At 37.5% G+C, this 25,407-nt stretch overlaps 1 protein-coding gene across 1 annotated transcript in view; it reads left to right on the top strand.

Annotated features, from left to right (window-relative positions):
- Nucleotides 1–617: 617 nt before the first annotated feature.
- alk (ALK receptor tyrosine kinase) overlaps nucleotides 618–25,407 on the top strand; it is a 404,771-nt gene continuing 379,981 nt past the window's right edge. Inside the window, exons 1-2 of the mRNA XM_084096568.1 lie at nucleotides 618–925; nucleotides 1,021–2,243. Coding sequence (XP_083952694.1) covers nucleotides 1,523–2,243 — 721 coding nt within the window. The 5' untranslated portion in view covers nucleotides 618–925; nucleotides 1,021–1,522. The remainder of the gene's footprint in view (nucleotides 926–1,020; nucleotides 2,244–25,407) is intronic.

Raw genomic sequence — 25,407 nt, forward strand, 5'->3', positions numbered from 1 at the left:
GCCTACTGTTAAAAAAAAAGAGAGAAAAAGATTTTAATTATTACAAATTATATTATCTGAAAAACAACATTTTTTAATCGAGAAATTGAGAATTTTCTAGTTGGTATACCTCTCTTTTGCTTTAATCACATCATTAATTTTGCATGAAATCTGTTTTTTTGCAAAGCTTGAAGTTCCACATTATCCCATCATATTTTGAAAACATTCCATATAATCTGTCTGTCTGTGTCTGTCAATTCTTGTGTCTGACAAACATTGTCTGCAATGTCTAATATTTTGTTGTTGTCCAATTCTCACATAAGTTAAGTAAAGTTTTTCAGGATTTTGACAAACTGTCAGTCGGAGATCCGTTAAAATTAAAGAAACCAATTATACCTGTTTGATCCAATGGTGTGTTTAATATAGCTACAGTAATACTAGGCTTTAATTGATTATAACAGGTGTATCTTTTTTTTTTTTTATGTTTTGAAAGCTACATAAAAAGTGCGTCTGCGTTTTGACGCATCTAAGCGCTCGATCCAATCGCTCCGTGACGTGGAATGGCATAATTACAGAGGCTGTGAATGATTATCTGAGTAGCTAAATTATTGGGAGGCGACGCTCGTCATACACAGATATTCATTAAAAACTAATTACGGCGCAATGCCGCCATAAGGAGGTGCCATCTCGGTCATTTCAATGAGTTTCGAGTGCCGTGACGAGTGTCGACACCAATCACGGTAGTTTTAAGGGGCTCATATTCGTGTCTAACGACCTGCTGCTGGTGACGTCATAAGGAGATGCAGAAGTGAGTTTCACCCCCCCCCCAAAAAAATCGGAGCGCCGGGGTGGCACGCGCACAGTGGGCTCGCGCGCGCGCGGCATTTGCAGCCTCAAATGAGCAGCTCGCGCTGAAAAGGCTCCCTCGTTTTGACTGGCTGCGCAGGTAAGACCCGCTCGATTTAGATCGACCACGTCCAAGTATATGAAGTATTCATAGTCACAGTATAATAAAAATAAACTTGTTTTTATGATCGGCAGAAACACGGTATTCCATGGATTGTGTTTGATTTCAACGCGCGCAGTTTGTCGTGTAAATTTGTTGTATTATCGAAAAGTGGACATGTAAAATGTGTAAGGATCTGTTATTATACGACTGCTGAAGAAAAAAAAAAAAAAAAAAAAAAGGATTGCTGACAGAACGACTCTGAGGTATTGCATGCAGATACAAGGAGCCTTTGAGCAGCCCTGGAGAACTTGTTAGGCATACCAAGAAGCTCCACAAGAGGCGAATCTTTTTTGTGCGATTTAATGACCCTACCAATTAATTATTTTGTGGATTATTCTTCTTTAATATGCGGGAATTAAATAGCAACCTCAAGAGCTTTGATAAAAGCAAGCACATCTTAATGCACAAGGAGAAGGTATGTAGACTCGAATAGCTCTCCATTCGTTTCCCGTTTCAGCACCCCATTTGGAGAGCGTGCGGGTGCCGGAGTGAAGCAGAACCCAAAAGAAAATAGGATCTTTTTAGCTTAAAATCATGATCGCACGGATACTCTACTTTTTTCTTTGGTCTGCGGCATTTCTTTCCGAGCTGCAGTGCGCTTCTCAGAGAACCGCGGACGCACTTACTACTTTTCCCACGTCCGCGTTCATCAACGCCACCGACAGAAAGGACTCCAACCAGACCTCCACCTCTCGGAACAAGAGAAAGACGCTCTCGGTGGATTTCGCCGTCCCGTCGCTGTTACGTTACTACTTGGCTCTGTTTATAAAGCGCCCGCTTAACGGAGACTGTCTGTCGTTTAATGGATGTTACACGGTGCGCGCGAACTTGCTCATGCGCTGCGTTCCGTTGCAAAAAACCATCGCCAGTTTGGTTGATGTAAAGTTGGCCGGGATGAACCTCAACAGATCCAGCACTGGACAGCTCCCGTATCGACAGAAGCGTCCCGTGCCGAAAGTTTTGAATTTAGGTTTGACCAGCGCCAGTCGAAAGTCCAATCAAGTTGTGGTGGAGGTGGGAGAAGAGATGGTTAAAACGGGATGTGGAGGACTGCATGTGTACGAGGACGCGCCGGTTGTGTTCCTGGAAATGGACCTAACGCGGATTTTGGAGTGGTGGCTGGGGGCGGAGGGAGGCCGGCTCAGGGTCCGACTCATGCCCGAGCGGAAAGTGCAGGTCCCGGGGAAAGAGGACAAGTACTCCGCTGCCATCAGAGCTTCGGACGCCCGCCTCTTCATTCACATCGCTTCAAGTGGTAAGAATTCAACTTTGCGATGATTACCGTGTTTACAGAGTTTAAGGTTATAGCCTACTTTATGTTAAGGTGTCCATGTTTCACTGTAATTAAACATTTTACTGAGTAATAGTAATTAACATGCTACGTAGGTTAGGATTGGGGTTTGATTTAGAGTTAGTTGCATGTAATTATAGATAATTTAATTTGCAGTGTAATTACATGCAGAGCTGTCGCCAAGGTTAAAGGTGGAAACTGTTTCGGGGCCCACAGGTCCAGGGGGCCCCTCAACAATTTATAAATGTTTTTTTTTTTTTTTTTTTTTTAAATGCATAGTTAATTTCTTACTTGTTATAGTAAGCAGTTCTATTCATTTTTACACAGTTCTTGGTTAATCTGCAGTCAGATAGGTCTTAATAATGACCATTGCCCATGCAATGCTGTAACTTCAGCTCAATTCAATATTTCACATCCATGTAGCCTATTTATAAATATGCTGATTAGCTGTGTAATAAGCCTTATGATGTCATCAAAGTACATAAAACTTATCTTGATCACCCTGTTGGGGTTTATTTTTGCGATAATGACCGGCTGTACATTATCCCCTGCATACAATACAACAGTGAGAAAAGTTTGTGTACAGCAAAAAAGTTTTCCACAGTGATTTGGTTATGCTGAGATTTGTCACTCCCCCCTTTGTATTGTTGCAATGCTTGGATCTTGGTAATTCATTGGCTGTTCACAAGGGTGGCACTGCAACACCATTAAAGACTACACAGCATCACTGCACGCACAAGGGGCAAAACCGCATAAGCTGACAGATGCAAAACCCATTTAATGGCTTGCCCCATCCCTCCTGTAAAATCCAAAACTGTTGATCTGTTTTCTCATTGGAATTTTGTGTTGAGAATCTCAGTGTTGACCGAAGTAGAGTGACCACTGGGGAAACACTACAGCAGGCTTTCACTCATAATTTGGCATTAGCAACGTTTTTCTGATTAAACATTTGCAATGATGTTTGAAGTATTATTCTTGATAAATCAGTTTATGGCACTTCTTTCGCTAAATAATCCGTGAGAGGATGTTCTCAGAGACACTCAAAACTATGAAGTGCATAGACCTCAAGAGATAGGTTGCTTTACTTTATGATGTTTTTTTGCTGACTCCCACAGCTTTGATACAATTTGCTTTATCAGTGTAAATTGCACTTCTGGTAAGGCTAGGTTAGCATACCTAATATTGCCTATGTCACACTCTGTTCACACAGTCTTTGGTCTTTGATTCTGACACATTCTTTTCACATCTCTCATTCATCTCCCTTGAAAGCTTCCTCATTTTTGGTGATTTTTCTGTAGGCAGGATTCAAGTATTCAAGCAGCCCACATATTGTGATTCGAAAGATCTCTGAAACCCTTCATCAGTGAATAATGATACTCTAGGCTGATTCATTCTTTGCTCATTTAAAACCGTAATAAATATTCTATGGCATCCATCATCAACCCTCTCTGTCAAAGATGTCCCTTTTAAGAAGCAGATCGATGAAACCTGTTACACAACAGAAGAGAACAGACAGGTGATCATATAAACAAAGTTTATTAATAGGATGGTCGATGGAAGGGTGAATGTGAAGTTCAAGCAGTTGCACTGTGACTTAGCTGGGTGGAATAAGATGATCACAGGTGCAGGTGGTTGAACACACACAACGGCTCGGGATCAGACGACAGAAGACTGAAGACGGGCATCCGAAGACGGGTAGTCAGGCAGGTAAGTCTCAGGCTGGTAACGGGAGTTGTAGCAAGAGATGAGTCTGTACGTGGTTGGACGAGACCAGACAATGGTGTGCAGGTTGTGTGTGGTATATATCGTGCAGGTTGTGTGTGGTATATATCGTGCAGGTTGATGAGGAGGTGCGGGTGCGTTGAATCAGTAGTCCGGGGAGAGTGAACGAGTGTGCGGAGCGTGCTGATCTGGTGACGATCGGCTGATAGATAATTGTGTCACCGTGACAAAACCATGGTGGCATTTTTTTCCCTACATGCTCTGCTGTATTCCGCATAATCACAGTTACCTTATGTGCATTTGAAGTGGTGCATGAATAAATAATTATTATAGTCAGTCTGGAATCTTCTAAACCAATCATACTTTGATTACAGCGAAGATACGGTAGCCGCAGAGACTTGAGTGCCTCTTGAGTTATTTATGAAATTACAAGAACTATAATCATGCCAAAATCACATACACTTGCTTTTTCTGTGATATTTTTCAGGTTTAAATATTGAATAAACCATCATAAAGAGGATACTATGTAATGCCCAAATTAATTTAAAATCACATCATGCCATACTACTCTGTGATGTCATTAGTAATCATGAAATCTGGTTCTATACTCTTTTTTTTGTTCGTTTTTGTTTAGATAGACACTAAAACTTTACAGACGTACATGGAATTCATAGGTTGTTTTTATCGTAGTAATTATGAAATCAATTTATTTATCATTTATTTGACACAGTGAACTCATTCTATTTTATTCTGTGTGATTTTTAAACACCGTTTCGGCAGTGTTTCAGTTAGGTTTCATACTTGTTGAGCTTTAAAGATAATTCAATTGATCAATAGAAAGAGTGCAAATGACTGTCATTAGTTCCATCTAGATTCCATTTATAAATACATTTGCCATTAAAAAGGTCATTTACTTGTAAATGAGAGTCTGAGTATTGAACTTGGTCACCTGTGGCAATGCCCTCTCAGAAATTCCAGCAATTCCAGCTCTGACCTCTTCTTAGAGGATTCGTAAAAATACAAACTCTAAAGTTATGCATACATTAAAGGCTTTACTTTTCAGATAAGGTCAAAGCATAGATTGCATTTCAGTGTCTTTCCAAACATACACTGTAAAGTCTTGAGCAGATTAAGTATGATCCACGAACATCACGTAATCTGTAATAGAAGTATCAAAGGCTTGTTGTGTTTTGCGGAGTGGTCAGGTCTAATCCTTCAAGACTCGCTGAGACTTTCTCATCTGATGGTCAGAAAAGTCATTATGATTTCTCTCTCTCCTCAGGCCTGGTGCTTTGTGACATTGTCTGTCCTCTTCTGCTCTCAGCATTCTTCGTTGCAATCAAAATTTCCTTTTCACAAGCACACCATTCCATGTTCTTCATTTGTCCTCAGCTTGCTTTCTGTGGTATGTGATTGGCATGGAACAAATACTAATATTTCAACACAGGCTCAAAGGAAAAAACATTTTTGCCACGTTCAGTTTTATAGAAAATCTGTCAACGTTTTATTACATTAGTTGTTGTACGTATTGTGGGAGTTCGCGTTTGAAAATAACATACACCTACACTGAACCCTAAACATACCCGATAGTGTTAACAAAAGCAAGCATGAGACAAAAACACATTGCTGAAGCAACCATGCCATTTTAGCTTGCTTCTACAAGTCTTTGAGCTCTTTTATCGTGACATGTTTCAAAGGACTTTGAGCTCTGCATCGCAAATGGTGAAATGGTTCAAAATGGAGATGATAATGTGTTGCAAACATCAAAATACATTAGTGTTTTAAAGTAAAAATGTTTTGAGTCCAAGGAAATGTGCAGAAAAAGTCTAGATTAATCAATAATCTGCCCCTGTAATTGTGTTGAAAAGGAATAAAAGTTGTTGGTGTTTTACTTCCTAGTGTTCATTTCTGCTGGAAACTGCAGTGAATTGTATGTATAGGTAAATTGTTTTGAGTTTTGCAAAAATGTAGGTAGAGGCACTCCAATAAGCCTATGTTGTAATATTTATAGTAGTAGTAGTAGGAATATAGATCAATATGCACAATAGAGGATCCTTTTGGTAACACTTTATTTTGATGGTCCACATTCTAACTATGAGTAACTTTTCAACTACATGTCAACTAACCCTCTACCAACAGTCTACTAATATTCAGTCTACCAACAGTCTACTAATATTCTAATGAGAGTTAGTTGACATGTAGTTGCAAAGTTACTTATAGTTAGTAGACTGTCTAAAATGTACCATCAAAATAAAGTGTTGCCTCTTTTTCTGTTTTATAATGCTAATTTGTTGTAAACGTTTTGTCATCATTCACTCATCTTCATGTCATTCCAAACCTATATGTAATAACCAACTCTTTATTATTCTGTGGAACACAAATAGCAACATTTTGGGAGGTAAAAAAAAAATAAAAAAAATTCCTTTATGCAGCTTGTTGTCTCTTAATGCCAGTTTATAGTCACCTCAATTCTCATACTGGGTGTTCTGGATTGTTTTTAGCCCCCTACCGGTAAACCTCTTAACCAGCGTGCTTCTCTCTCCGAGTTGAGCAGATCAATAATCCACCTGCTTGGAACAGTTTATCTCTGAAACTGGAAAGAACACAGCCAGGAAAGGATTCTCTAATCTTTCTCAACAATGTTTATGTCTGTAATTTTTTTGCAGGGTAGAATACTTTCTCCAATTTCAGTTTAATGTGCAGAGACAACTTAAGTAAGCCATTCTCACAGATTGATTTCCCTAGAGAGTGTAAACACTGTGGTTCTGTGGCACTTTCAACATTGCTCTGTTTCTTTGAGCAGCCAGAGACATTAGGAGAAACATTAGGTCATCCAATGGTCTGAGATTGGGGTGTTTGTCCGAGCAATGCAATACCTTTTTGGAAACCTTTTGGTGCCGCTAACGATGCAAAAATTACTCACAGAAGCTTTAATCTGTCTTGAGAATTAGAATAAAATAGAATACTTTTGATTCTCCAATTGCAAAAAGGCTTTGTTGACATCTTAAAACGTCTATCCCAGTTCAAAAAGGCAATTTAATCACTCTAAGCTGCAAAACCCTCTCATTCTGAACTTCCGCAAATCTCTAATTGTCCGTTCAAGCGCAAGAAGGCACGAAAGAGAACTCGGTTCAGTATCCGTGCACTATGAGAGGAGGCTTTTTGTGCACGAAAATTGAGTGCCGAATTGAGTTCTCTTTTGTGTCTTCTTGCGCTTGAATGGACAATTAGATTAAAATGCGCACACATGAATTGATAAGCAGAATCGAAACAAGTATCCGATTCCTGACCTTAAGTGTCTGATTCCAGAATTGGAAACGATTTTCTATTCCCATCCCTGCACAGGACTAGCGTGGAGTAGCTAGGATTATTTAAATGCTCATCACCACATTTTGGTTAATAGCAGCTTTTAGCCTATTGTATTGGCAGGCTTATTTTGACCAGTATTTCAGAGACGGCCTTGACTTTTGAGCATTGAGCATCATGAATGGCTTAGGACATGCGTTCCAGGATTTGTTTGAGACACATAAGCCTATTATCTCTGCATATGAAAGACTTACAGAGAAAATGGTGCCTTGATGAAAACAATCAGGAGAATGCAATTTATGTCAGTGTGTTTTTATTTCCCTCAATGTCAACATCAATTGAGCTAACAGTGCTAATTATGCAGATTACAACAAAACAGCAATTTGAGGAGATTAGCATATTCACTATTCATAGAAGTCTGTAGCCGTAGGTTATATATTTAAGATTTTTCAAATTTTTCACCCAGACCTGCTCCAAAATTGGATCTACTGTCATCTAAATAACATACTTGAAAGTAATAGATTTCAATGTCTTCATGCTCTCCTGCTCCCCCACACAGAGATTTAATGCAGATTTTGCTTTGAAGCATGGTTAGTGTTCTCACAGGAGCCTTGCTCACCTTTAAAGGTCCCGTTCTTCGTGATCCCATGTTTCAAACTTTAGTTAGTGTGTAATGTTGTTGTTAGAGTATAAATAATATCTGTAAAATTATAAAGCTCAAAGTTCAATGCCAAGCGAGATATTTTATTTAACAGAAGTCGCCTACATCGAACGGCCCGTTTGGACTACATCCCTCTACTTCCTTCTTTAATGACGTCAGTAGAACAGTTTTTTGACTAACCTCCGCCCACAGGAATGCTCCCTCAACTCTACCGAAATTCGTTTATGTACTTGCGCACTTCTTATAACTTACTGTGTTTACTCAGCTCTTACGGTGATTTTCTTAAGTAAAACTGACGCTTCATCTTTTGTGTGATGTACAATAAACTTTATTAAACTCATCAGTATATGTTTGATCATCATTCGGACCTGGTCCGAAACAGCAGACTTGTAGGCTATTAATAAATAATGGATACATACAAGCAGATGACAAATACTTTATAATAACCGTAATTAAACTACTAAACTATACCTGTTCCATCTCTATACAGCACTCTGACTCTGTAGGCATTATTGTCCGACTCGAAATGAACACCGTTACTGAGAGTTTCTGATATTATCATCATTCCGTGAGATGAAATTGTCCTGAGAGACTGAGCACGAGCTCATGAAGCTCCGCCCCCTGGGTCGTCCAGCAGCAGCTTATTTGCATTTAAAGGGCACACACTAAAACAGCGCGTTTTTCTGAGCCCCAAAAAATGACAATTTAAACATGCTGTAAAAAATTATCTGTTGGGTATTTTGATCTGAAACTTCACATACACACTCTGGGGACATCAGAGACTTATTTTACATCTTGTGAAAAGGTGCATAATACGGGACCTTTAAGGATATGTTGTTTTCAGATTTGGTTGAAGTTCTTTCACAGGGTTGCTTGAAAACCGATGTTGCATTGAAAGACGCTTTTGGTTTATGATTTAACAGAAGGCGTTGAATTCCAGTGCAGTCAAAGGCTTTACGTTTGTAGGCGTTTGTGTGTCGTCTGTGCCGTCTCGCCAGATTGAGATCAAGTTCTCGACATGCGTGGAGCATCTAGGCATCCTCTAATAATAGGATACTGCATTGAAGTAAGTGAGAATCAATTGCCTCTTGACTTTTCAAGCTTGTATCAATCAAACACTCATGGGAAAATCAATAAGGTGTCAAATGACACAGGGGTTCATTGTTGATGTATTTTGTATAATCATTGAACTGGAGGTGCACCTGTTTACAACCATTACAGGCATTGTTTCACTGTTTCACTGATCAAAAACTGATCTTAAAGTCCAAAGTATGTGGAGCAGTATTTGAGTGTCAAGGTCACTGTAGGTGTATTGTGAAATGTTTTCTTAATTTTAATTGCAAAAAAGTTTGTCCACAACAAAAGTTTAAAATGTGTATAGCTAAATCATTGGCCAGGACTTTCCAAGACTGGCAACGGAAGTTGAATACCAAACCACAGCGCCTATAGTGCTTTTTTTTTTTTTACTTGAACCAAGTAATTTGGAGTTAACAGTGTAAGATGATCACTAAGGCCCTCAGATACTATTTTCACTCATTTGATTCCACACATAGTACTTGTGAACACTCAACTGAAGTGTGAATATGTTCTCTCAACTTGAAGAAACACTCACAATAGCCACAACAAACAGATATTTTGCATGACTGCACCTAGTAAGCTGATGAAACAGTTTTTTTTCTTCTGATATTACATTTATTTTACTGACCATAAATTTCCCATTCTGTTTCCAAGAGGAACATTGGGCCTGTGTAAAAATTCAGTTATAGTTGCTTTCAATTTAAAAGGATCCATCTTTAAGGACTTCAGTGTTTGGCTCAGCTAGCCATGCAGATAGATAAAAATCTATGCATCTTAATGAGCCGCCCTTTTAACCTGCCACCATCTATCTCCAATGCTAATGTGCACTGGTTCACTCGGAAGGGCCATCTGCAAATGGCCTCCACTGATGGCAAAATGTATATAGCTTAGGCATGGGCAATGGGACTTCTGGGGTTATTCTTCACTATATAGAGTGCTGAGGGATGATGTTAGCATTATAGCTCATCTGGCTCCATTGTCCCAAAATCAATGGGATTTTTGAATGGGTTTTGGTTGATTGTCTGAAATAAGGTCTGTGGTTAACACAAACTCAATATTAAGTTTTTTTTCTACGACATATTTTTTTTAAAAGCTTTCACTTGTCTTGTAAAAGGTGGTTACTAACAAGTGGCTAAATGGGATTACAGAGTTTGGCAGGGATGTTAAACATCATCACACTGAATAGATAAACTCATCTACTCACTATTCCACTTTCACAGCCTTATTGTGTTTATAATCATGTGTAACAGAGGCCAGCTAGTAAGGGCTGTGTGAGTAAACCTCACTCCCCTGGCCTCAAGACGCGCTCTAGGGACTGACACTAGAGGCTGCGGTCTTTAGCGTCCTTGTTAGCGCACCCGTCGAAAACGCCGGTTCGAATCCCGCTCGGAGCGGTGCGAGTAGAACCAGGGGGATTACACATGCTCTTGCAAACTATTCTAACTCAAACTTTAAGGGAAAATGCTTTTTAAATAAATACTGAAGGAGTTGTCGAAAGCTTAGGTGATGGTAACGTTGAAGTCATGTGACCGTGGTGTAGTTAGATTATAACCTACGTTTAGCTTTTAACTTCTGCCGATTGTATTTAAAAAAAAAAAGTTGTGTTCATTTGTGAAGGATATCGTGAGGAACAAAACATGGAAGAATCATAATCTTTTGTTGGTCACAGAACTTATTTTCTTTAACAATTCAAAAAGCCAATGGATAAATCCGATTGGGTTTTTGCTGAGAGGACCAAGGCGATGCTTACAAAAATACGTCATCCCGGCAGCTCTCTATTAGACACCTTGTTACTCTTGACCATATGCAAGAGAAGATGCTTGAATAAACATTTCATTATCATAATTAATAGGAGATAATATGATTCATGATTAGTTATTTCAATAATTATTTACAAGGCATCTTTGATGACTTCAAATGGTTTTAAAAGTTCTTTGGGGTTCCGAGAATAAAGCTGGATTTGGCTTTGTTCTCGTACTCGGTGGCTGATGTAAACACACATTCTAGTTGTAAATGTTACATATAGGCCTTCTGTATTTCCCCAAACTCATGAGTTTTTGATTAATTGCTTTGTGCATGTGTTTCATGGGCATCTTTGTGCAGCTTGAAACCAAATAGGAAAAGGCATATTGAGTGAAATCCTGTGCTCTCTCTGAGACTTCATTAAGCAACTACTTGAGTGTGTACATGTGTGTAGAAGAACATAGCGTTTGATGTGGCAAGGTGATTTTAGAGCCTCTAGTGCAATGTTGCTGCATTATAAGTAGGTATCAGCACACTTCTCATTGGAATGCAGAGTGCAATCAAGTATCACTCAACACTAAATGACCTCACTGATAGTGCAGTGCTTTTATATAAGGATAAGGTGATGTGTTATACTTCCTATATAACTCAATTAGGCATACAGCACTTTTAGGCAAGTTTTGATAATTATGCATGCTTTTTTAAAGGACTCGATTTTATAAACTAGAATTATAATTAGCCAAACTGCAGTGGAGCGTGGATGACTTTTTTTGACAATAGTAACATTCTTCTAGTTACAATAACAATGGTGATAGATTTTAACAAGGCCAAATTTAAGAATATCTTCCTCATTATTGGAAAACTCGACAAGCGACAACAGAATGGAAAGAACTCATGATTATGCCTCTACAACTGAAACGTTTTGAGATATAGACAACATAAATATGTTAGAAACGCAAAATAAATGGATTAGACCAAAACATGGTTTGAGTAAATTTATATCATATACAGTATATATCACAGTACTTTTGCTAAAAATATTATAAAAAAATAATTATATAATATTTATTTATAATATTTATATAACAATATAGTAATAATCTAATAAAATCTCATTTGATTATTTTCTATTCTATTCAGAAATTGATGGTTGGATGCTTAAAGATTATTCATCATTAAACATCATTCAACAAATGAACGATGGTTTTGCAATAATAACCAAAATATGAAGCTGTGATGATAGCTGCTGATATGCACACACTTGCGACTTTATGATTCACATCAGTTGCATGATAAAGTGTTACCTTCTATTTTAATGTGAAATGCTGTGATGTTGCTTGGCAACAACTGTGTTTAACAAAACCCCTTAATAACAAGTTTTTTTTTTTCTCATCTTGACTCGTTTCATTCTGTGTTTTAATGTTTATTCATCTTTCTAACTTCTAACATGCAAATAATGTAAAGTGATCCTACCCATTGAAATCAGCAGAAATAAAATTTCCTCTACAGTAAAATATTTTCTGGTTGACACATTTCTACCAATTCATAGTATTTACTGCCTAGTCCTAGTATGTTTTGTCATTTATTATTATTATTCATAATAATAATAATATTATAATATATAAACATCAAGACTAGTAACAACTATAATGGTTTGTTTATGGTAGTGTTGCTCAACCTTAGCAGTACTTTTGTAAGAGAAAACTTTAAAATTCCCCTCTGGTATCATGATGCCATTTTAATTTACTTCCTCCTTTTTTTTTTATGATTCCTATATCATTAAATGAAAAAAAGTTCAAATTATTTCTTGAATTTCTGCACTCGTCTTCATATGTCCACTATAATTTCAGGGGAATTTAGCCTTGAGGTTATTTCTGATTGGTTGGTCATAGTGATGCAACTTGTAATCATGCTGAAAGTTATTACAACTGACAAACCTCAGACGAAAACTTGTTAAAGCAAAAACATTTTGAACAAAAATGAGACTTTGAGCCATAAAGAGCAGGGATGAAGTGTCAAGGGTTTACTGAATGCCAGAGGCAAGTGTTGCACTAAGACCTCAGAATAAATAACCTCAAAAGAGATGGTTCTCAAACTCATTCTTTGAAATGTAAAGCTTCATAACATTTCTAAAACTCTTAACATTTCTCAAACTCTTTGAGATACAAATTGGGATATTTAAAACTTCATTGTTCACGTTTTGAGACCACCATCAAACACAATGCAACTCTCTTTTAGTCTTTGTGTACTCTGAACTCTGAGCTTTTAAAGGCCCTTTGAATTCACAATTATAATTTTGACTTTTTTTAGTTCATGTTTAGTATAGATATACAGATTTAAACCAAGGCTGTAACCATGTTTTGAGCATTTTTTTATGAAGCTTTAAAAAAAAAAGAACAGTGAAGGAAATTCTAGGTCATTTGGCCATTTCTGATTATTGGGGGGATTTGTCGTCCTCCATATATGTGACCCTGGACCACAAAACCAGTCACATGGGTCAATTTTTTTAAATTGAGATTTATACATCATCTGAAAGCTGAATAAATAAGCTTTCCATTGAGGTGTGGTTTGTAAGTATATGATAATATTTGTCCGATATACAACTAGTGAACATCTGGAATCTGAGGGTGCAAAAAAATCTAAACATTGAGAAAATCTCCTTTAAAGTTGTCCATTTATGTTCACGATTGTGCTGCATTCACTCACAAAAATAAATGTTTTATATATTTACGGTAGGAAATGTACAAAATATCTTCATGGAACATGATCTTTACTTAATATCCTAATGATTTTTGACATAAAAGAAAAATCGATAATTTTGACCCATGCAATGTATTGTTGGCTATTGCCACAAATATACCCGTGCGACATGTGACTGGTTTTGTGATCCAGGGTCACATATATGGTGGTTATGGCCCTGATTTAAACATAGCTATGACATAACTAAAACTAATTGGCTACTTTATATAAAAAAAAGAAAGAAAAAAAAAAAGAAAAAAGGATGATCAAATTGTTATGTTCCACCCAAACCTCCTTTTTCAATAGGGAACATGTCAACACTGGACAGAAAACTGCACTTGTCAAGTGATGTCATGGGTTTTACTATATAATGGCTCACTAAGAGCAACTTGCAGTGTGTTCTGGGTTACAATGAGAAATGAGAAAGCTACAATTCCAAACACGGAAGCAAGTTTAGTAACTTGGCAGATGATGCAACACAGAATTATTGAAGTTCAGCCTTCGAGACTTTCAGAGAAAACCGAGATGAGACCAGCACTTTGACAGTAAGTCTTTAAACTTAAAGGAGCCGTATGTAAGATTGTGGCCAAAACTGGTGCTGCAATCACTTTCAAATTACTGTAGAGCGGTGTATCCCCTCCCCCTCCCCCCTGACTCGAGGTTGCCAGATAGGCTGCAGGACCCAGCACGAACGTTTGTAGCTGCAGCTGTGGTAACTAGAGCAGAGCTGGCAACCCGGATGCCGAAACACTACTGACTTCGTGATTGGTAGATAGGTGGAGGGTGGCGCTTCAGGCCAAAACACAACATGACAACATCAACATCAGTTGAGGGCTGCAACTTCACTTTTTAAATGACAATATCCTGGCCGGACTACTGTTGTCAGTGATATAAGTATTTGAAATGAACATGATTTCTTAATGTCTAGTGACATATCAGGACCATTTTATGATTAATTGAAATACATTTCTTACATACAGCTCCTTTAAGGTTCCACTTGACGTGTGCTGTTTCATAAAGTAAAAAAGCAAAAACGACCATTTCAGGACTCTTTACACAACATTAATTGTTGATTGATCCATACATTTCTGTAGATGAATCATTTATAAATATAATGTTAGATTAGTCGGTAACACTTTATTTTGATGGTCCCTTTTGAACATTCTTTTGACTCTAAGTAACTGTATGCAACTAGATGTCAACTAACACTTATTTACAATTTATTGTGATAGTCTCCCAACAGACATTCTACTGACTATAAGTAACTTTGCAACTACATGTCAACGTATTCTCTAATGAGGGTTAGTAGACATGTAAGTGTAATGTATTGCCAACAGAATGTGTTAAAGGGACCATCAAAATAAAGTGAAACAGATTAGTCTATATAGATATGTAATTCAAGCCTGAACACGGCCATAAACAAAACCTTAGAATCTGACCTGAGGTGAATGACAATGTTAAATAATTTAGGACTGAACCTGACCTCCTTATGTTTTAAATTGCTCCTTATTTCTTCAACAAGAGATTCTCATAGCTCTGACTAAAATATGAAGGACCATGTACACACTGAAAAAAAAAAAAAATGATGACATCTAAATTAACAAGTCAAAAATATACTTCAGTGATCTGTTTGGCTTCGGTTATTGCTGAGATGCATGTGCAAGTAATTGATTTGTATGCTTGGAGTGGGCCAAGTGGTTCCTTTTAGTGTACAGCATTAGAGCCAAGTTCAGGATGTAGTGCACATGACGCCAAAGGATTACGCACTGATTTGCCTTGCTTCTTCTTAGCCTGCGTTTTTTCTTCTTCTTTTTGATGGATTTGTAGTTGGAATTTTCTTATTGTCTTGACAGGCATAGGAAAATTGCAGCTTCAGAGGTCCTTCTGGCAGGGTCTTGTATTTATGCGTGCATGTTTTTTATGTATGCATGTAACATTCTCAGCTCATAATTTGCACAGCAGAATTAATCTGCGGTCACACTAGACTTTGATTGCTCAATTTCTATGGACTCTGTAAAGGTTGTGATATGATGTCACACACTCTTTTTTTTATAACATGAATTCAACATAACATAACAATAGTACATTCAAAATGTAAAAATATACAATCTTCTCGACTTTACTGCAAAAATATGCATTCTTTTATTTCAGCCAAGCGGTCACACCATGACGTATTGATTTTCTGTCACACGTCTTCACGAATGCGAATGCGAAGTCGCAGGTCAGAGTTCATCACACTCACACTTGAACAGCGAAATGGGAAACTCTTCACATAAGCTTGCGTTTCCGGTCTGATGCATTCTCATGTGCATGAATAGAAGTCAATGGAACGAAATGTGTAGTGTGACCGCCCCTTTAGTTCACCCAAAAATTAAATCTGTCATAATATACTCACCCTTATGTGGTTTAATGACTCTAAAAATGTCATGTGGGATAACCATTAAATAAAAATGAACACCATTTTCTTTACACCTTGAATGCATCTTAGTGTACACAATTATCAATGGTTAAAATTCTAAAATTCTATATTGAAATATGATCTCACTTTATATTAGGTAACCACTATGTACTTATCTCAAAAAACAAAAACAAAGAAAGTTAGGTATAGTGCATTCAGTGGTTTTGTTGAAATGTTTCTTGAAATGATTATAAAAGGTTGTGCCACTATAATTAAATTCTTTTAAAGTCCCCCTATGGTGAGAATCAAGCTTTTAATGTTGTTTGTGTCTATGTGGTGTTATGTTATAAGACAAATCATGTGCAAATTCATAAGTCGACACCATTGCTGAGTATTTACTCCTCAAAACTGCAGTGAACCAAAAACAGTCTCAAAAACGCAGTTTGAAATCGCTGGTGTTTCTGACGTCACAAACTACCTTGTAACCAATCAGATCAACGTGTGATCGTCAACGAGTGGATCTCTGAGCTGTGAGTGAGTGGAGGCGGGGGTAATTTGCATATTCATAGAACCACGTATGCCGTTTTTTTTTTTCTAGGAAATAACGTTTAAATATGTCATTTTGGTGATCAAAGATGAGTTTTAAGGGACAAAATGATTGACTACAGGGGGACTTTAAAGCTTTTTTTCTTCATTATGATATCAGGACAATTGTATCACCCTGACATGTGCCCCCCAAAAAATATCAAATATTTCAAATATCTCATCCGAGAAGTCATTTATTCAAGTCATATTAATGTATTATTTCTACTGTGAAAAACAAAGGAAATATCCTACAGAATGTCAAGTCTGCTCTTTTATTCTCTGTGTATTATCCCTTTATAGTCAAGGAGAGCGCTAGGTCCAACGCTATCTCACGACCAATTCGTACGAATTCGTACGAATGATAAAAAGATGGCTAATTCGTACGAATTCGTACAACCTCACTCGTACGAATTTGTACGATTTGTCTAAACCCACGTGATGGGTAGGTTTAGGGGCGGGGTCAGGGGTAGGTCATTCGTATGAATTCATACGAATTGGGCAATTCGTAAAATATGTACGATTTTGCAAAAATCGTACGAATTCGTACGAGTGAGGTCGTATGAATTCGTACGAATTAGCCACCTCGTAGAATTTGTACGTTTTCCCGTGAGATCGGGTTGGCTAGGTCCCCTTTCACAATGCTGACAGTGAATTAGTACGTCAATAGAGAGGTTGGAGCTCGGAGAAATGTAAAATGTGGGTTGGATCAGCATGTGGCATTAAGACCAAGAACCTGTTATGATTAACTGTAATGAGAGTGACGTGTGTTGCTGAATGTTGTTGGTTTGACACACAGCTGTTAACCTTTACAAACGGCTGGCCCCTCTCTACGTCTCCACATTTAACATCACACCGATAAGGCCCCGTGCTGTTCATTTGTTTAATAAACCCCCCAAGTAACCAGCAGATGCCATAATCCTTCTCTATCATACTGTTCTTAGCTTATGTCAAACACTGCAAAATGAGGAAACACACTTTAATACCCCCCCCCCCCCCAAAAAAAAAACTAAACAAACAAAAAACAAAACAAATTTGTCACTATTTACTTACTCACACAAAAGGTGTTCAAGCTCCAAAATGACAACAAATAAAAAGAATAATAATACAATTTAGTAATGTAATAAAAGTAGTCCATAACTATTCTTGAACTAAATTTCAAGTCTTCTGAAACCATTTGAGAGATGCATGTGGGGAACAGAGTTATTTGCTGAAAATCCGCCTCCCAGTGGCACTTTCATGAGAATAATGAGAGAAATAGCAATTCATAAATGATTCATTATTTACAGTGTGATCTTTTCAATAAATCTGTTGATGTGCTTTACAGAAACAACCTGTGGTTTTTCCAAAAAGCATCATTAACCAACTGTAGTCACAAGCTCCGTTGTCAGCAGCGTTCAAAAATTCAGTGTTTCCCGAAAACATAATTCAAACAAACATTCTCAAACAACATGCAGAGATTAAAACAACCTGCCATTGAATCAAACATTTGTAAACAATGCGACATGATTTAAAAAATAAAGAAGTCCTCAGATGTTTGCTATTTACAGCAGTAATCTTGATATTAATTTGATCTTGCAGCAGATTGTATCCACCTGCATACTTCTATAGGCATATTGTTGAACCAATGTGGATTGAACAACAGATGTGCAACAAAGTTAGAAGCTTAGTCGTGACTAGCTAACTAATTTCTCCAAATGACGCATTGTTCTATAGTTAAGCAGTGAGTAACATTGTTGTACAGGAAACACATCTCTTAAATGATTCATGAATCTGACAGATCTGGTTCTCGAATTCAACTCACTGACTCAATCTGGTCACACTGGTTAATGGATAAATGGACTGAAATGTGGGTTATTATTCAGTGCTGTTAACATTTTTTACTGAAAATTGTACTTTTATATTAAAGCAAATTTAGATTTTATGGTGAAATTAAGTTGTAAAAAGCCAAAATAAACAAATAAAATATTATATTGACCTACATGGTTGTGTCTAAATAAAATGCATGCATTAAATACAGTACACTGCAAAAGTAGTAAAACACAGATTGTCTAATTTACCTATAATATTATTTGTCATCTACATAACAAAAAATGCGTTTCTATTCAAATACAACAAATACTATGAATTTTGAGTTAAATCCTCACAGGGAAACATATAAAATCACTTTGAGACTACTTATTTTGGTCACTTAAAAATGATTTCTTTTAATGATGTTGAAGTTACATGAACAAATTATGTTTGTTTTACTTTATTGATTCATGTGGGGAAAGAAGTGTGTTGGATTTACTGTATTTAATCATGTACATATCATGATTAAATCATGTAAATACAACACATTTTTTTGCTCTATGGTCTTTATAATAAATAATATTTTTACTTTGTATGAATGTTTTGGCCTATTTTTGATTAATTCTTTAACCAAACCATAAATATACCTTGAGAAAATGTAATAAATTTGGCTATAACAAATTAGAGTATTTTTGGTTATAAAGTTGGTCCATAAGTTGGTCCAAAGTATATGTTTTTTTTTTTTTAAACAAATTGTAAACTAAACAGTTACACTTTATTTTAAGGTGATGTAGTTACATTGTACTTACTCAAATGTAACCATGGATCACAAAACCAGTCACATGGGTAAATTTTCTGAAATTGAGATGTATACATCATCTGAAAGCTGAATAAATAAGCTTTCCATTGATGTATGGTTTGTTAGGATAGGACAATATTTAGGACAAATAGATCTGCCAAAATCTGGAATCTGAGGGTGCAAAAAAATCTAAACATTCGCGATTGTGCTGCATTCACTCACAAAAATAAATGTTTTATATATTTACAGTAGGAAATTTACCAAATATCTTCATGGAACATGATCTTTACTTAATATCCTAATGATTTTTGGCATAAAAGAAAGCTCGATAATTTTGACCCATACGATGTATTGTTAGCTATTGCCACAAATATACCCGTGCGACTTATGACTGGTTTTGTGGTCCAGGTTCACAAATAAGCACTGAGTAATATTAATTAACTGCATTTACTTACTGTAGAGTTATGGTAGGTTTTGTTTAGGGTTAGTTACTTGCAATCATGCATAATTTATTACTATAGTAAGTACATGTAGTAATGTGTAACTATGTAACCTTAAAATTAAGTGTTACCAACTAAATCTTTAATAGGATGTGAAGTAATGCACCATCAAATAATGCCTGTAGGTGCCGAACACAGCAGGAGACAATTTTCACATCATCCACTGCTGCTAACCCGAAGAAACCAGTGGCTCTTATGACTCAGGAGAGAGTCTCATGCTAAAGATGGAGCTTGGGGCTTATCACCTCAGCTCACACCACACACACCACACACATCTACGTGCTCAGCAGTGTGGAGCCGCTTGGTGAGAGCCCTAGCTCTTCTTTGAGACAGGTCACTAGAACTGAATGCCGAGTGCCAATCCTAACTGTCCTGTGCTCTGATACCTCTTCTTATGGAGAGCTTATCTTCACCCTACTTTTCATCCATTGCTGAAGCTCTGAATGAAAAAAGAGAGAGTCTCAAGGAGAAAGGCATCAAAGTTTGACAAAGTCAGAACTTCTCTAATTGGCGGTTAAAATTCAGAGCAAGTAGGCTTGCGTCGTACACTTGAGAGCACAGATTATTCCGGCTGAAATACGGAAGCGCAAAATTGGGGACTGCCGAGAAACACTGCGGACTTTGCATGTGACACAGGCACCATCAATCATAACAGGCGTCTGCTTATTTGCCACCACTCTTGTCTTCTTGAATCTCATTTTGATTTGGGATTTGAGGAAGAGTTCCAAGACAAATTGCTTTCTTTTTTCTTGAGTCAGTCAACATAATTTCAAGGTCTCATTGCTTCCTATATTTATGCTTAACTATACAAGAGATATTGTAAGTGCTGGAGACAGACCATGCATATGAGAGAAAACAATACGGATAAATATAGCATCTGTAGTCTCAGCTTAGAGTAAGTTGCCCAGGTTTGTCCATCATTCACAACTGAATTGAAAATGCCTTTTAAATTCCAATTAAATTCTTGAATTTAAATAAAATTTGAATTGAGGTAACAAACATGATGCAGATTTGCAATTCAAGCTTGCAATTCTTGTGTAAATACATAATTATATTACACTTAAAAAAAAAAAATTAAACCATTTGACACTCCTCTCTGTGGTGAAAAGCTAATATTGTAAGTAAATTTAGTTGCGGTAGTGGTGAAACCATTCAAGAGTGTATAGGAAACAATCCTCCTTAATTCATTTAAAAATAAAGCTGCTTATATTGATTATATTTGAGGATTTGGTTGTTCCCCCGCGGTTGAAATCATCACGTTCCGGGGGGTGGCTTTAGAGATATCAGTCCCATTCTCTCATTCAGGATCTGCTCTTGCATGACCACAGATAGCTGCTTGGGGGTGTTACCAAAATGGCCGCTGAGTGAACTGACTTGGTTCTTAAGTGAAACTGGTTATGTATGAGCGAAGTTAGGGCTTGCTCACACCACAAAGACTTGGCTAGGATTCACAGCCATTTACATCAACTTCATCAGTTCTAGGTGATCTGGATCACTTTGAGCTGACACATCAGTACAGAGGCAAGAAAGTGTAACCGATCACACTGGATAACTCCCAGCTCAGTGACATTAAAATGACCTTCCTTGAAAGACCACTGACTTGGCTTTCACCCCAGAGTTTTTGCTCATTTTTCTTTTTCAAACGTTTGCCTCTGGTCATTCAGCAAGTGTAGAAGTGAACAGGGCAATGGCAAGGGGACAGGGCAGTACGTTGGGGTCTCTTTCATTCGCTTGGCAACAATCTTTATAGTTGTTCAAAGTTTTGCTTATTTTAAATATTAATTTGAAGTGCAGAATAAGTTTGTTTTATGTCATTTTACTTGAAAACAGACTGAAGCAAAACTTGTGAAACATTGTGTGACAAATGCCCTTTCTGACAGAGATGGCAGATTTGTAAAAAAAAGAAAAAAAGAAGTCTAGCATTAATTTTATCCTATCTGTTTTCCTTCCTCGATTTAGTCTTTCTTTTTCTGCTGTCATTCCATAGGGATTTAATGTCATGAATCATGGAATAAATAACCACCACCCAAAAAGAAATAAATGCGCTTCTCTCTGACTGAATCTTAAATCCAAGTTGCTAAATTAGCTCTAGTTTGTGCTCGGAACGAATAAATGACATGCCATATACTCAGGCTGTAAGGCAGGATCCGTTTGCATTTAAATGCTGTATTAAGTTGTCAAGGTTTTGGGGCAGTAAATGTTTTTATGCATTTCATATGGACCTGGAAAACAGCATTTTGTTTCTAACTCAGAGGCAATAGAGATAATAAATCTAGGTGTGGATCACATTTGTCTGAAAAACTATTTTGTGTTTATCCAAGAAAATGCAATTCCAGGTAAACACCAAAATCCTAGAATACTTAGAGGAAACTTTTTTTTTTTTTTTTTAATATGCAAGCTACTCTTTTTCATATAGGCCTTGTTTCACAGACAGGGCTTAGATTAAGCCAGGATTAGGCCGTAGTTTAATTAGGACATTTAAGTAGCATTTAAGTAGTAAAAGTTCCTTTTACTGGTGTGCAACTTGACACAAAACAACGACAAGTTGCTTTCAGTTAAAACAGCTCAGACATGCATTTTAGTCGGGAACTAGGTTTAAGCCTTGTCTGTGCAACCGGGAGATAATGAAGTAAATGAAATCTGGGCTGTCATGGTCCAAAATTTTCTAAAAGCTCCATAAAGTTTCATAAAATGATGTATTCCATCTACTATAGCTTTCCTTGGCGCCTCCATGAGTACTGAGAAGTAATGCGGTCTAATTCTTGAACAAATCATTATTTTGAGTCAAGTATTTCAAAGAATCAGTTGATTCAGATCACAAAACTGGTCTGAATGATTTGTTTATGAATTAGACTAGTTATCAAGTTCAATTTGAGATTCAACAGTAAGTCAGTGAGCTAGTCAAAGAGGATCATTGAAATTTCATTTTCAACTTCTGCCACAAAGTTGTCATATGAATTCAGAAGACTTATAAAATATCATATTGAGTGAAACAGACAACTTTTGACAAAATGTTCCATTTCATTATATGGAAAAATGTCCAAGGATATTCTCAAAATAATCTGGTGATTAAGTATATGATGACAGAATTATTATTATTATTTTTTTTTTTTTGCAAAGAACTATTCTTTAATAGCCAGGATTGCTCATCCAGATTATAGGGCTTTGGTCTGGGTGATGGACCACATGTGGACATAGCCAGGTCCAGGCTTTGGCAGGCTGTAAAGAGGAGGACCACAGCTAATGAGTGAAGGAAACAGCTCTTCAAAAGCTGGCAGCCTTACAGCTTCTTTGATCTTCCCATTTGTGGCCACTTGATGTCTCTCTCCTACCCACTGAGCCAAAGCCAGGTACCCAAGGGTCTATCACAGGCTTCAAGTTGAAGAGTCGGCACCATCACTCATGAGTAAGCACTTCAGGACAGGATTAGAAGAGATCAAGAGGTCTTCACATGTTCGGCCAATTGGAGCTCCGCTATAGCTCGTAATAAATGTGGGTCAGGACGTGGATGACCGAGGGTCCCCGTTGAAGATGCGCTTGGCTTGCCTTGAGTGGTGATGAAGCGGGCCGCGAGTCATCCATCTCCCCCCGGCTTTACTGCTTTAGTATTGAGCAGGGCTCAATCAGACGGCTGATGAATGTCAGCCGCCTGCTGGAGAAGCCATAAAAAAACAAACAAACAGATGGGAGAAGCAGAATTAATGGTGGCAGTGGAGCAGGGAGGCTACCTCGCACTCTTACTCTGATTAAACAGAGACCATCACAGGGGAAGGGGCCATTAGAGATTGATTGTATTGACTTTATTGCCTTTGCTGGAAAAAGACGTGGTGGCAACCATTTTCCCCCAATCACGCTCTTTTATGTGTGCCCTGGGCTGAGGGGAGGCACTTCTCCATTTGCCAGGCGATTCTGTCAGAAACAATGAGTGAGACCCCAAAGAACTACCAGCTCTATGTGTCGACAAGGACGGGTCCTCAGGCCAGGTCGTGAAAAAGCTTTCAAAGTGAAATGCTTTAAAATAACGCTTTAAGAAGGCCTTTGTGGTGCTAAAGAGCAAACAAAAACTACCGGGACAGCAGAGGTAAAAATAAAGACCATCATTTCTGGTTAATAGCATGACTACTGCAAAAGCAAGAGAGGAATACTGCAATGAAGACAAACAAACGGATGCCATTAGTCATCAAACTCAAATATTAGTCATTCAACTCAAACGTTGTTCGCTGCTGTACTGGATGACTGTACTGGATTACTCGATAAGGTATATCAATAACAATCCTGACATCCGGATATTCTTTCTTATTATAGTATGCGAAAAGCAGTAAGTCCAACCGGACAGGCTATTCGAATACTCAGTATTCATGAAATGCTAGGTGAGCATTACTAGGATGGCCTACTGCATGTGAAATTCTGAAGTGGACACTTTGCTATCCCATGAGGTCACAGCAGCTGAGGAGGCGTTAGATTCAAAAAGCTGAAAAAATGAAATGTGCAACTGCTATACGAATGTTCCTGTTAAATGTTATTGTTACTTTTATGTTCAAATAAGTTGGTTTAAAAAAGTTTGGCAATGTTAGACATAGCGATTGCTAGTTATATCAGATCAGGTGTAACAGTGGAAGCGATGAGAGCAATATGACGATAACGACATGGAGCGATGATAATTTTCAGTTGTTCTCCAGGAGTCAAACTAGGTGGGAAATCTAGGAACGGATGCTTGTCAGAACACACGATAGGCAATCTAAATATGATGTATTTTTTGGGAATAAGCACTGGCTTTCATGCAGTTGGACATTTCTGTCAGGACCACTATCGTCAAATACGATTGACTATTAGCATATAGTTAGGATTGGCGGTATAGTTCTGTTCTGGGCAAGAACTCCCTGCGCATCCATGCAGCCTAGCATGGATAAGAGCAATAACCCCGCTTAGGGTCAACAGAACAGAACCAACATGAATGTATTGCAGATATCATTAATTAATAAAGATTGTAATGTACAACATAATTCGAGAATTTATTCTGATTCAAGGCAATCAGAATGCCAAATACTGACTGGACAAGAGGTGGAGCTGGGGATGGAGGAGGGTTATTAGCTCCTGAGAAACACGATAGCTGCTGATAATACTGAAGGAGCTTATACAGTATATGTATACAGTGATAGGCGTTGTATTCCTATAGGTAGACGTGGATCAGCTGAGAGTCAGCTGATGCGAGCTTGACAAACATGACCTGCAAGAACTGACGCTACGCTTGATAATTATAGTTCTGAGTGTATGATTACAATTATGGATGTGACAAAGTACTTGGTTTGGCATGTACTATGATAGAGCTTGGCAGTTTTCTTTGAGAGGAAGAGGGAAGACCCACAAATTATTTACTCGGAAATAGGAAGGCCTTTTAATTTCCTTCACTAAAATAGATTTAAAAAGATAGAAATTAGGCTTTCTTGCTTTCGTGCATCTGCCTGAAATTTGTCAATAGAAAACAAAATAAAAAAGAGAAAAAAGTAATAATTTTAGTGAGTTGTAACAGTACTTATTCTTGCTAGTGTCACATTTTCCCACAATAACAGAGTTGTCAGAGCATATACTCGGCACAAGATTTTTTTGTGTGGCTCAGTGCTCTAAACAACATACAAACCTACATATTTTGCACTGACTTTTCACTCAAGAGCGAATTTATTTTTTTTATAACCTGTAAGTAAATTGTCGACTAATGTAACCAACCGAATGTGTTGCATCAGATATTGTTGATAAAAAATTCAGCACAATACAGAAGCAAGTGAGGCAGATTACAGTGATCTCAGAGTGAG

The sequence above is a fragment of the Abramis brama genome (genome assembly GCF_963993115.1).
Source record: "Abramis brama genome assembly, chromosome: 21".
Classification (NCBI taxonomy): Eukaryota; Metazoa; Chordata; class Actinopteri; order Cypriniformes; family Leuciscidae; genus Abramis; species Abramis brama.